Source organism: Gigantopelta aegis, chromosome 9 (assembly GCF_016097555.1).
Source record: "Gigantopelta aegis isolate Gae_Host chromosome 9, Gae_host_genome, whole genome shotgun sequence".
In the NCBI taxonomy this organism is placed as follows: domain Eukaryota; kingdom Metazoa; phylum Mollusca; class Gastropoda; order Neomphalida; family Peltospiridae; genus Gigantopelta; species Gigantopelta aegis.
Window position 1 is genome coordinate 34296160 of NC_054707.1, and position 14645 is coordinate 34310804.

General features: G+C 39.3%; 1 protein-coding gene across 1 annotated transcript in view; it reads left to right on the forward strand.

Annotated features, from left to right (window-relative positions):
• Nucleotides 1-568: 568 nt before the first annotated feature.
• LOC121381537 (protein white-like) overlaps nucleotides 569-14645 on the forward strand; it is a 45661-nt gene continuing 31584 nt past the window's right edge. The window contains exons 1-9 of the mRNA XM_041510865.1: nucleotides 569-1141; nucleotides 3095-3143; nucleotides 5711-5897; nucleotides 6841-6912; nucleotides 7131-7229; nucleotides 7627-7793; nucleotides 9352-9423; nucleotides 13430-13532; nucleotides 14147-14248. Of these exons, the coding sequence (XP_041366799.1) occupies nucleotides 853-1141; nucleotides 3095-3143; nucleotides 5711-5897; nucleotides 6841-6912; nucleotides 7131-7229; nucleotides 7627-7793; nucleotides 9352-9423; nucleotides 13430-13532; nucleotides 14147-14248 (1140 nt within the window). The 5' untranslated portion in view covers nucleotides 569-852. The remainder of the gene's footprint in view (nucleotides 1142-3094; nucleotides 3144-5710; nucleotides 5898-6840; nucleotides 6913-7130; nucleotides 7230-7626; nucleotides 7794-9351; nucleotides 9424-13429; nucleotides 13533-14146; nucleotides 14249-14645) is intronic.

Sequence of the window (14645 nt, forward strand, 5' to 3'; positions counted from 1 at the left end):
AAACTCAAATTGCCCATTTTGGAATTTTGTGACCCCCTTTACAAAATCCTGGATCCGCCCCTAATAACTGTTTACTTTCTATTATTACCCTCAAAATGTATAGTTTTTGTTTCATAATTTGTACGGTAGCAGAAGTTAGAACTTCATAAATTTAAAGTTTTTAGCACATGCTGTACATAGACATGGCCCCGTACCATGAAGCGATCTTAGTAGTTATGCACTTAAGGTGATCTTAGTGATAAGATTGCTTCGTGGAACGGGGCCCTGTTCATTTCATTTGGGAGTGGGATGTAGCCCAGTGGTAAAACGTTAGCCTGATACGCGGTCGGTCTGGGATCGATCCCCGTCGGTGGACCCATTTGGGCTATTTCTCGTTCCAGCCCTACATCAAAGGCCGTGGTGTGTGCTATCTTTTCTGTGGGATGGTGCATATAAAAGATCCCTTGCTAAGTGGAAACATGCAGTGGGTTTCCTCTCTTAGACTATACTTCAAAATTACCAAATGTTTGGCATCCAATAATTAATAAATCAATGTGCCCAAGTGGTGTCGTTAAACAAAACATTCTTTAACTTTTTAACTTTCTTTTTATTTGTTACTAAAGCATTTCTAACGAATACATGCGACATTATCGGAAAAGAGTTTTTAAGTGGCAATCTTTACAATATGGTTCATATTTTAATCATCTAGAATAAACCTTTCAGTTCTGTTTTGCACCTATGACTCGCTATTCTTCCCATTAAAGGGTCGCGATCGATTAATAATTTGAGGTCTCTCATTAGGCCAACACTTTCATTTTTCAATTTATTCTGCAGCTTTCACGTTAAAAAACCACAAACACTCACACTAAAAGAATGGACGAGGAACGGGAACTTCTTCTCGGTAGCAGCCAAAATCAACCGAAGCAGACGACATACGTAGCCATCAGCCACACTTCAGACGTGAGTGTTGATGGAGGAAGTGAAGAGCTCTACCCGAAGTCGAATGAACACGACTTAAGACGATCTGTGAGCATGGGTGACATTATAGAGCCGATCAGTCTGTCGTGGAAGAATGTAAACGTATTTGTGGAAATAAACAAAAACAAATGGTGTCGCCGGAAAAAGAGTGGTGGTATAGAGAGTAAACAGCTTCTTCGAAATGGTAAGACTCGGTCATTTTAACAATCAAATTACATAACAGCATCCTAAGCGGCGTTAGCCGTCTGCAGAGTGCTCTCCCTTGTCACAAAACGTCATTTTAATTTACCAAATAAAACATGATAGAGGCATGACAGAGAGACAGATGTGGGGGTGGGGTAAATGAGTGCTATAGATAAAACACCCACTTATATAGCGAAGTTTTTAGAGTTAAAAATGTCCTTTGTAGCCAATATTATAGTCCGTCCCATGGGAAACGCCCTTTTTTCATGCTATGGAATTTACTGCAAGTTATTTATTTCTGAGCCGAATGTTTTCTAAACTGGACACAACACTATTTTATTTGATTATTATTTATTTCCAAAAAACTTTTACTTTTCTTCTTACGTCAAACAAAACTGAAATTATAACATTTTTAGGATGGGACGGACTATAGCATTCTTTTTTTATAGGAGGCGGATCCGGGGGGGGGGGGGGGGCAGGGGGACGCGTCCCCCCAAATGTTTCAAGTGCCCTCAAAATGTTCAAATGCCCTTTTTGTTTGTATACAAATTGTTTTGCACGTAAGCATTTTTAGCTGCATGAAGTTAAGTTATGCGCGTACAGGGCCGTACCCTCCGGGGGGGCAGGGGGGGCAGCTGCCCCCCTGAGAATCTTGTCCTTTTTTTTTTTTCATATATCTCCAGTAATAGCATAGAAATGTTTAATCTTTATAGTATGTTAGAAATTATTTATAAAATTTAGTGCCCCCCCCCCCCCCCCCCCCCATGGATTTTGGTCAGGGTACGGCCCTGGCGTAGGCCCCTATGCGCAAGCTTGCAGATGAGTGTCTGTGTTACGGAGTCTCAATGGCGTTTACCACAGTGTCTAACACGAGTAATGAGCGCCTTAAAGTTGCGTGATCAAAGTTGCATAATGATAGCCTAATAGGTTTTGCTTTGAAATTACTAATGGACAATAGGCTCTGTCATTTTTATGTATATCTGCCCAACCTAGACAGCTGTCTCTAGAATAGTGCCCTTTACAGCTATAATTTAATTTAGAAATGCCCCTTTGAAATTACTAATGGACAATAGGCTCTGTCATTTTTATGTATAACTGCTCTACCTTGACAGAGCCGTCCCTAGAATAGTGCCCTTTAAATTTATAATTTTCAAGTGGTCCTTTGTATCGTTTTTATGTATAACTGCCCTATACAGACCAAGCCGTCCCTAGAGTAGTGCCTTTTAAAGTTTTAATTTACACATGCTTACAAGTGCCCCTTTGTATTTTTTTGTTTTTGTTTTTGTAGGCTATATCTGCCCTACTTAGACTGATCCGTCCCTAGAATAGTGCCCTTTAGAAAAAGTTATCAAAGTCAAATTACAATGAAATATATGATAGTCATACTTATATACGAAGCAAAATTGACTATATGGCCTTTTTCCGAGTCCCCCTCCACGTTCTCCCGCCCCCGGTCAACGCTAAAATTCACGATTTAGTTATTGAGATCTAAGAGTAACGAGTTTGAACTCTTCTAAATAATACTTTTTTGGTTATAAAACTCCAAAAGAGGAAGTGATCACTGTCTGAAAATGGGTATTATTATTATTATTATTATTATTATTATTTTGTTTTTTGTTTTTTGTTATTTCAAAAACGCTTTTACTTTTCTTCTTACGTCAAACCAAACTGAAATTATTTACCCCCCCCCCCCCCCCCCGACCTCACATTTTTGCAGGATGGGATGGGCTATAAGTAGGCTATGTCTATCAGACAATGAGAACAGTTTTAGAATGTTGATTTAATTTTTATATACGAATTCACATAAATTTGTTGGAATTTCTGTTAAAAGCATTTATTTAAAAATGTATATATATGCCTTCATAACTAAAACCCCCAAAACAAACAGATGTCAAGAGCTATGACAATGGCACTTTAAAATTATATATATCGGTGTTTATACATTTGTTTTTAGTGAATGGTCTTGTGAAGCCGGGGACGCTGCTTGCTATCATAGGAGCCAGGTGAGAAATCTCACTAAGATAGCACAACCTCTATCATAGGAGCCAGGTAAGAAATCTCACTAAGATAGCACAACCTCTCTATCATAGGAGCCAGGTAAGAAATCTCACTAAGATAGCACAACCTCTCTATCATAGGAGCCAGGTAAGAAATCTCACTAAGAGGAATAATAGAATTTGTCATCTATGCAATATGAATGTAGTAGAAGACGAATATCACTTTGTTCTAGTGTGTCCTTTCTACAGTAACATAAGAGATAAATATATTAAACCTTTTTATTATAATAAACCATCAACATTTAAAGTAACGCATCTACTGTCCAGCGACAATTCAAAACCGCTAATTAAATTGTGTAAGTATTTGAACACTGCTACCACGCATAGAACAGACAACATTGATACATGACATATGTTATTATATTGTATATTATTGCTATGCATGTATTACCCATTTACTATAGAATTTTATCTATTGTAACCCGATGCTACATACCATTCCCCGCAGTGTGCACATTATATTATTTTATATATAAATATGTATGTATGCCTACAAAATGTATATTTTTTGGCAAAAAATAAAATGTGTGTTATCAACACTCCGAAAAAAAGGAAAAAGATAGAGCAACCTCTCTACCATAGGAGCCAGGTAAGAATCTCACTAAGATAGTGCAACCTCTCTATAATATGAGTCAGGTAAGAATCTCACTAAGATAGTGCAACCTCTCTATAATAGGAGCCAGGTAAGAAATCTCACTAAGATAGTGCAACCTCTCTATCATAGGAGTCAGGTAAGAATCTCATTAATATAGTGCAACCTTTCTATAATAGGAGCCAGGTAAGAATCTCATTAAGATAGTGCAACCTCTCTATAATAGGAGCCAGGTAAGAATCTCATTAAGATAGTGCAACCTCTCTATGATAGGAGCCAGGTAAGAATCTCACTAAGATAGTGCAACCTCTCTATAATAGGAGTCAGGTAAGAATCTCACTAAGATAGTGTAACCTCTATCATAGGAGTCAGGTGAGAAATCTCATTAAAATAGTGCACCCTCTCTATCATAGGAGCCAGGTGAGAAATCTCACTAAGATAGCACAACCTCTCTATAATAGGAGTCAGGTAAGAATCTCACTAAGATAGTGTAACCTCTCTATCATAGGAGTCAGGTGAGAAATCTCATTAAAATAGTACACCCTCTCTATCATAGGAGCCAGGTGAGAAATCTCACTAAGACAGCACAGCCTCTCTATAATAGGAGCCAGGTAAGAAATCTCACTAAGATAGTGCAACCTCTCTGTCCTAGGAGCCAGGTAAGAATCTCACTAAGATAGCACAACCTCTCTATAATAGGAGCCAGGTAAGAAATCTCACTAAGATAGTGCAACCTCTCTGTCCTAGGAGCCAGGTAAGAAATCTCATTAAAATAGTGCACCCTCTCTATCATAGGAGCCAGGTGAGAAACCTCACTAAGATAGTGTAACCTCTCTGTCCTAGGAGCCAGGTAAGAATCTCACTAAGATAGTGTAACCTCTCTGTCCTAGGAGCCAGGTAAGAATCTCACTAAGATAGTGCAACCTCTCTATCATAGGAGCCAGGTGAGAAACCTCACTAAGATAGTGTAACCTATCTGTCCTAGGAGCCAGGTAAGAATCTCACTAAGATAGTGCAACCTGTCGAAACCGCCGACCCTTTTAAAGTCGCAAACCCTAGTTTCACCCTTTGAAAATGGACACTAAGTTTGGTTATGAAATCTCCAAACGTATAACACATTTGGGTAAAGTTACTATAACCGTGACTTCTCAGACGTATATGCTTAAAAAAACAAATTACGTTTCGTGGTAGCCTACATTGTATTACAGGCAGGGCGGAGCAGTTGTGTGTGTGTGTGTGTGTATGTGTGTGTATGTGTATGTATGTGTGTGTGTGTGTACGTATGTGTATGTGTTTGTGTGTGTGTGTGTGTTTGGTGTGTGTGTGTGTGTGTGTGTGTGTGTGTATTTTACCCAGGATACCGACTGTGACTCATTAAAATGTACATTAATGTTGTTGTATTGTTGGGGGGTTTTAGGGGGGGGGGGGGAAGAGATACAGACAGATGTAGAGAGAGAGACACACACAGAGACAAGAAAGACAGTGAGGGACTTGTCTCAGAGAGAGAGAGAGAGAGAGAGAGAGAGAGAGAGAGAGAGAGAGAGAGAGAGAGAGAGCTAGGGGGGATGAGGGAGTTGAGTTGTCAGAGATGTAATGGGACATAGTATTGACTTCCTCTGTTCGCCAGCGTCATTATTCAACAACATATATACTCTTTGTATGTGCTATCCTTTCTGTAGAAATACCTTTTTCTATTAATCGTTAATAAGATCACTTACGTAACTTTAGCGGGTTTTTAAAAATTATTATTATAAAAAAAAAATTAATAATAATAATAAAATAAAAATTATTATTTGCTAGATCCTATGTCGCAATTATAGTTTAATCAGTGGTATTTAGGTGTCTGGCGTGTAATGATTGCAATGTTTGATTTATACAATAATTTTAAAAACTGAACAAATATTCCCTTTCCGTGTTGTAGCGGGGCAGGCAAATCGACCCTTATGAATGTGCTGACTGGACGAAACACCTCCCAGTACACCATCCGCGGCGACATTCAGGTGAACGGGATAACCGTGGGCAGAGGCATCAAAAACATCTCGGCGTACGTACAGCAGGACGAACTGTTCATTGCCAACCTGACAGTGAAGGAAACACTGGTTTTCAGAGTATGTTCTGCTTCATACATGACCCACTTCTTCAAAATCCGTTTTGAAAATAACCCTGTACTAGTGTGTTCCCTAAACTATGCAGTCGTGTTAAGTCATTCATTGTCATCATCAAAAAGAATATTGTTTATAGCTGCTATTTATTTAAGATCCAAAGTTTAACGATGGACATTCTTAACTGATACATCTTCCTTAATTATTTTCTCAGTGACATGACGTAATTTTTTAAATTAAAATTACAAGATTAAGCATGTCGATAGTTGCAGTATATTATAATTCAGTATATTGTAATGCTAATGACGTGATTCCACCTTTTAAAAAAAACAAAAAAAAACAAAAACAAAAAAACAAAAGTAAAAACAAAAAGAAAAGAAGGAAGGAAGAGAAAAGAAGACGAAGAAGAAAGAAAAAGAAAATAAAGATCGATTATGTAAGGAAAGAAAGAAATGTTTTATTTAACGACGCACTCAACACATTTTATTTACGGTTATATGGCGTCAGACATATGGCTAAGGACCACACAGATTTTGAGAGGAAACCCGCTGTCGCCACTACATGGGCTACTCTTCCGATTAGCAGCAAGGGATCTTTTATTTGCGCTTCCCACAGGCAGGATAACACAAACCATGGCCTTTGTTGAACCAGTTATGGATCACTGGTTGGTGCAAGTGGTTTACACCTACCCATTGAGCCTTGCGGAGCACTCACTCAGGGTTTGGAGTCGGTATCTGGATTAAAAATCCCATGCCTCGACTGGGATCCGAACCCAGTACCTACCAGCCTGTAGACAGATGGCCTGCCACGACGCCACCGAGGCCGGTGGTTATGTAAGGAGGATAATGTTGTAGGTACATGTACATAAATCTATTGTTGCATTGTTTGTGAGAAATATGTAAATATTTAACAGAATTCATTTTAATATTACCAAACTTCTTTATTCCAGGCATTACTTCGAATGGACAAATGTCTAAATAAGCAGGCAAGACTAGCACGAGTTGATGAAGTTATCAAGGAGGTATGCTATTGTTTGTAGGATCGCAAGCTCAAACCCCCTCTCCAGTCAAGTTAAAATATCTATGCCAAAGACCTAGATGATTTAAATGATCAGGATGGTATAGCCTTCCAATGAACAGGCGGATATCAGGGTTATCCCATTTTCGGAAGTCCCAAATCCGCTACTGCAAGTACAATATAGGTCAAACGCTGACACTAAATAAATATTTCTAATTTCAGATGGGACTTCAAAAATGTGAAAATACAAAGGTTGGAAGTCCAAGTGGAAGGAAAGGTATATCTGGAGGTGAAATGAAGAGGTTGTCGTTCGCCTGTGAGGTAAATAGCACATTTTACACTGCATTATTGCACATTTCACACTTGCTTTTATCAACAGATTGTCTACATAATTATAATTTGGTCGATAGACGACAGAAAAAAAACATTTCAATGAAAAACAACATAAAACGTGATTTATAGGTGGCATTATGATCATGGCGTGTTAACCAATTTTTTTTTATATATATAAACTTAGGAATCTGATTTTTTTAAATCAGAAAAACACATTTGAAAACAAAAAGGAATATAAAAATATCTATTTAACATTCAAAGAGAATGGACTAGGATCTCACCTAGATTGCTGAAAGTTCTACGATTTGATTTCATAACCGGAGTGTGAGGTTATTCTTATTTAAACTATCCTTAATGCTTTCTCGTTTTTTTGTACTTTGTTCAGATGCTGACCAACCCGCCTCTGATGTTCTGTGACGAGCCGACGTCTGGTTTAGACTCGTTCATGGCTCAGAACATCGTGCAGACGTTGAAGGAGACGACCCAGAAGGGGAGGACGATTCTGTGTACGATTCACCAGCCGTCCTCCGAGGTGTTCGCCCTATTTGATCAGTAGGTCTACTTCTACCAGAACCAGGGGCGGATCCAGGAAAATGTTTTCCGGAGGTGGGGCGACTAACGGAAAAAGGTCATATGGACCAACTCTTCAAAAGGACATCCCAATGGGGAAAAAACATTAAGGGGGGGGGGGGGAGGACACTTGAATACTTTCAGAGAGGACGGGTTCTCCTGGTCCCCCACTATGGATCCGCCTCCGAGAATCTTTTACACACATCTATCAACTCACAGATATACCATTTTTATACACGATCCATTACCTGTCATAGAATATATGGACTTGTAAGTAAAATTTATTTTAAAAGAATAATATTACAAAACATATAACTAAAAACAATGTAAAATGTCCAAAATGGTATCGAACATTACAGCAGGATTTTGTACTGGGTGGTGGGGTATATGTAGATAATGTCCAGGTATTGTGTATTGGGAGGGAGTGTCGCCATATTTTATCTGATGCTACCCATTGACTACATTGGTTTCCGACGTGGTCATTTGGTTTAACATGAAGCGCATAAACCAGTCTAGCGGACGTTTTTTTTTGCTCGGTCTGGCTGAACGCAGCCCTGAAGTCTGCAGGCCAAGAAAGAAACCCGAAGCAGGTTTAAATCCGATGACGATCCCAATTGAAAGTTGTACGCAGTGTCTTTTCATATGTTAACAGGTAGATCCAATACAACAATAATTATTTTGCTATATATATTCTTAGTGTGATCGGTTCGAACATTCTTCTCATGTCACTTCTGGCAATGTTATTAAGTCGTTTTGTTGTTTGTTTGTTTTTAACAAGTTAACAATCGTTATATTATACCAAAACCTAGACTATATTAGTTCCAAAGACAGAGGGAAGTAGACATTGTTTGATGCTGAAAGTTACAACCATGGGTGTTCGGGTCTTGGTTGGGGTTTATTGATGTTTAGTTAGTACCACTCGATAGAAGGAAGAAGGGAATGTTTTATTTAACGACGCACTCAACACATTTCATTTACGGTTATATCGGCGTCAGACATATGGTTAAGGACCACACAGATATTGAGAGAGGAAACCCGCTGTCGCCACTTCATGGGCTACTCTTTTCGATTAGCAACAAGGGATCTTTTATATGCACCATCCCACAGACAGGATAGCACATATCACGGCCTTTGATATACCAGTCGTGGTGCACTGGCTGGAGCGAGAAATAGCCCAATGGGCCCACCGACGGGGATCGATCCCAGACAGACCGCGCATCAAGCGAACGCTTTACCACTGGCCTACGTTCCGCCCCTCGCTGGAGTGAGTCATTCGCGTACCTTGTAGTGTCGTATACTCAATATATATACAACAATACAAGGTACTCGCTTAACTCGTTCCATCGACCGGTAGGTACTAACTAAACATCCATAAACTCCAACCAGGAATCGAACGTCCGTGATCATAACACGGAGATGTCAGAACTAAGAAGATCAGAGTAGAAAAGAACATGACATGTACAATTGTAAAATAAAAAGATGAGTGAAGCTATATTTGAATCATTATATTAGAACTGTATTTTTGCATTTGATTTTTCAGTGTGTTACTTTTAGCAGAAGGTCGGACGGCATTCATGGGAACTGCTAAAAATGCATTCGCCTTTTTCAATGGGTAAGTTGACTTTTTTGTTTGACAAGTGATTTGATATGCCAGGTTTTGTTGGATCAAAATCTATAAGGTAACTCGTGCCCATGTGCAGTTGTGGGTATATTTCCCAGGAAAATGACACGAATCACATTAGACCTCTTGCCACCTGCATAATTTCCTACACATGTACCTGTAACTATTTAATGTTATACGAATTTACATTTCTTTAAATAATTAAATCTATGTCAGTGTTTCAGATGCATCAACATATTTAAAATATTCAACCAACTGACACGTACCGAAAAAGTAACTGATCTGGTAATATACAATTTATAATAAAGCATTCATTTCTATTAAAAAATACATAGGGCCGAAATATTTAATATACGCGTCTAACTTACATGCATTTACAATGTTTAAACCCATGGGCCGAATTTACGAAGCCTGTTTTTCTTAAAACGCAGGTGTTTGAGCATAATTAATGAATGTAGACACACGCGTGTAAGTCTAAAACAGGCTTTGTAAATTCCGCCCCAGCTTTTTGAGAAAAACAAGCTTACTAAATTCAACCCATATTGTTAGGTACCTAACCATGACATTATCATGGATCTGGGGGTAATGATTTTACTGATCTTTCCTTCAATATTATTCACCTGTGTCAAATTCACATACCAGTATTTGGGAGCACTTGTCGAGTAACGTATGCATCTCGTAGGTAGTCATCGGCAAGCGAAACACGTCGATCTTTTACCTGCTGCTAGTCACCGTGAATTCAACTGACCAGTCTTGATGGATCGCCGTGTCTTAACGTCTAACGTGCATAATTTATTACATTTACTGGTTATCTAATAATATCTTACAGGCACGGCGGAAGCAAGTAGACATTGGGTGGGTTGACCGAGATCGAGGGCGCAAAGCAGTTTCAAGGGGGACTCGGGGGTATGCTCCCCTGTAAAAGTTTGAAACCTAGATGTCCTGAAATGCAATTTCCTGCAATATGCAAGTAAAATTCATCTCTGCCTTGAGATTTACTACCAATAATATTTTTGATACAGAAATATTGGGACCCCCCCCCCCCCCCCCCCCATCTTATACGGCTTTGGGTAGTACGTAAACCGATAGATCCTGTAAAGTTTGAGGTAAACCTGCACTTTCGAGGCAATTCATTGGATTCTTCATTTTAACTTTATCATGTGCTTCTGTTCAATTAAGGTTCAATCACGTAGTCCTGGGTACATTATTTGCGCAATATAGGGGTTAATTGTGAGATTAAAAATAACTCCGTGTGATTCAGTACCTGTACTAGGAGTCTTGAAGGGACACACCCTAGTTACGGCTAGTTGTTAACCATTACGGCGTTGTTTTTCTCTATTAAACCCATTTTTTTCACAAATAAAATTGCACTTTACTTAACCGTTTATTATTTAGAATATACATTTCCATTCACCTGAAGTGTTTTTTGGTAATCCTGGTAATCCTGGTGTTTGTAATACCACAAAATGCATTTTTCGTATTTCTGAAAAACGGACGCACGTTTGAGAAAAAACCGTTGAGCAGACAAGGTCTAATCTATTTTTAGACGGGATATTTCCATGTCACAGACGTTGGTATACCACGTGACCGTTATCATTTTGGTTAGGTTTGTTTTCTCGTGCACGGTTCGCGCAATCAACATCCGATTTGTTGTTGTTCATTTGTGAGATTTTTCTTCACAGTTCGTGAACATTTTCAATAACAATAAAGTTCAGACAAGTAAGTATCTCAATACAAAACGTTACAAACCCTTAAAACCAATAATTTTGCTACGTCCTACGATATCTGGAGAGGGGATACAACCAGGACAGAACAGTTGGAACGTCCAGGAGAGGTGAAAAGAACGCACCCCAAGTCTGTGAAATTTGTCGCGACGTAGGCATTGTTGTGCTTCGAGCGACATCTATCGGTGACATCAGAATACAAACTTTCAAAATTATTTCAAGCAATTGGGACATGGGGATTCCCATGGTATTTATCGATATAAAACCTGCTTTTTCACTCTATTTGATAAAAACGTGATCCAAGTGTGTTACAGGTTTGTAGATTAACCAAATTATAATTTATTTTCGCTGGATGGAACTAGGGTGTGCGGCTTTAAGGCTGATGACTTCACCATTAGGAGCAATAATTTAGCTGTCATAGGATCAAACATCCGCGGTGGACCCATCCCAACCAATGCCCCAGAACTCGTACATCAAAGACTAGTATGTGCATGTCGGGGGACGTAGTTACGTAGTAAAGCGTTTGCTTGCTGCGCGGTCTGTTTAGGGTTAATCCCCGTCCGAAGGCCCATTTCTCATTCCAGTCAATGCTCGAGTCGTGTAACAAAGACTGAGATGTTGCACATAAAATATTTCTTACCGGTAGTCGGAAAGGGTCATCCGTTGCATGGCTGCAGCAGGTTTCCTCTCTCATTAGCCGTGTGGTTGTTAACCACAATGTCATGTCCGACGCCAGATAACCGTAATTAAAATGTGTCGAGTGCGTGCGTCGTTAACCATTACGCCATCAAGGTGGCTGATTAAAAACAATGCACAGCAATATACCGATACGGCAAGTTATAGATCTATACCCATCTTTCATCTTAAAACAGGCACGGCGGAAGCAAGTTGACTGGGGTGGGGGTGGGGGGGGGGGGGGGCTGACTGTAATCGAGCACACCCAGAAAAGTTTCGGGGGGGTGGGTATGCTTTCCCGTAAAAGTTTGAAAACAAATAGTCCTTAAAAGCAATTTCCTGCATTCTACAGGTAAAATTCATCTCTGCCTTATGCCCCCTTCACATACACGGATTTTTCTTACGAGTCCTTACGGATCGCACAAATTCACGGATCCTTACGATTTGGCCACTTTTACAACCGAGTTAAGAGTTGTTAGAGTTATTACGAGCTATTTACGGTTTATTACGGATTATTACGAGTCATTACGGCAAAATTCCACGATTTGTTGCGAGTTGTCACGGATAACTACGAGCATTTTACGAGCTTTTTACGGATTGTTACGAGTATATTACGGAATGTTACTATTCATCGAAGCTTTTACGTGTTAGTTACGACCTGTTTACGTGTTGTTACGAATAGTTACGAGTTAGTTACGAGTATTTACGAGTCCTTACGATTTTTTGCCAAAAAATATATAAATCCTGCAAATCTCAATGTATCATCATTCGACAACTGACATCCAGAGAGACAACATGGCATACGAGAGAAACAGATTGCAGTTATATCAACAATTTCTACAATTGCTCCTTCAACTAGCCCAGAGGGAAGAGGACGAGGCCCAGCAGCTACCAGATATTCCTCAACCGAGGCGGAGGAGGCGTCCAGCTCGCAGAAGGGTTTGGTGCAGGACCTGGCTGGCCTGCAGGACCCTCTTTGGACATACTGTCCAAAGAGGGTCCTGCATCTCCACGTAAAGTGCTCGTAATAACTCGTAACAATCCGTAAAGCCATCGTAACACGACCCGAATGAAATCGTAAAGAACACGTAAGCACTCGTAATAATCCGTAAATAAATCGTAAACTAACCGTAATAAATCGTAAAAAAAATGGTTACGAGTCATTTACGGATTCTTGCGAGCAGTTTACGGATGGTTACGTGTTGTTGCGAGCGGTTTACGATACTTACGGATTGTTACGAGTTATTTACGGAAAAATCAATCCGTGGACAATCGTAAGAAGATTTTTGACATGTCAAAAAAATTGCCTCTCCTTTCGAGTGTCTGCGAGTTGTTGCGAGTTATTTATGGATACCAGCGAGTTATTTACGGATGCTTGCGATTGACTACGAGTTGGCGATCCGTAAGGACTCGTAAGAAAAATCCGTGTATGTGAAGGGGGTATTAAGATTTACTACCAATAATATTTTTGAATCAGACGTATTGAGGAGGCTAGAGCCTCATCGGCTCCGACGTGCCTGTGAAATGGTACATTATCGGTTTATTAATAACACGATTGTATCATAAATTGCTGTTATTGACCTGGTTTCTTTTTAAAGGTTAAACTACCCATGTCCAGTGAACTTCAACCCTGCTGACTTTTACGTTCTGACGTTGGCTATAGTCCCAGGAAACGAAAGCGAATGCAGGGAAACTGTGGAGGTAGAGCGTACTTTTGAATTTTTATATGACAATAATACAAATCAATTGATGTATTTTCTCTTTTCAGAATGTACAATAAAACCTGCTTAATCTGCAGGCCTGAAACTTGAGGACGAAAATTTGTTTGGTTTTTTTTTCGGGGGGGGGGGGGGGGGGGGGGGTACACTACATCAAGAACAAAATTTGGATTGCGCCTCTACCGTCACTAGATACTGTGCTCCCTCCAGATATCGGTCCTACGGGCCTCATCTGTGACCACTGTAAAGCAACGTTAACATTTTTGAAAAATCTAATTATATGCTTAATAGATGTCTATTAGATTCAAATAAAATATTTTAAATGTTTACATTCAGCATTAATCATCCAAAGATCCAGTCTTTCAAAAAAAATTGAAATCGGAGTGAATGGCTATCGACACCAAAGGCAGTAAGAACTTATTAAGGGATCTGTTCCCATAACAATTAAATGTTTATCGCGTGCATCATGCGGTCTGAGTGATTTAAAATTAGTTTTTCAATAATTTTAATAGTTAAATAATGCAAAAGTATATCACAGATTCAAAATATTAGTACAAAGATATAGCTTTTTTTCTTTTTTTTTAAATTACATTTTAGAAAATATGCGATGCCTTCGATCAAAGTGCTGAAATGACGTCGATAGCTCACGACACAGCAACACTGAGTGAACAAAGTAGCAACCTAACGCATTCTGTGCTGGTGAGTGAGTAGTGCATTAATATGTCAGAAAAAAGGAATATTTGTTTAACATCTCATTAGAGTGCCATATTGCGACTTAGAAACATCAAGAGAATGACAGGGAAACTCTACATGTCAAATAGCCATCTTATTTAAGATTGTTTATTACAATTTATTTTCGCGGAGTCCAGTTGTGATGCAAGCACATCATCTTGGGAACAAACCTCTTCTATTTGGAATATCTCTTCAGGACCATGCTTAATGATTTGTGGTAGAGTGGTTAATGAGAAAGAAGCCAAGCTAGTGGCCTTACATCTTCCCACATAAAGGGAGGGTCAACTCAAATATGAGCCTGATGTGTTGGAAAGATGCATACCCGGACCACCAACAGATACGGACTTCCAACAAGAGTTTGTTT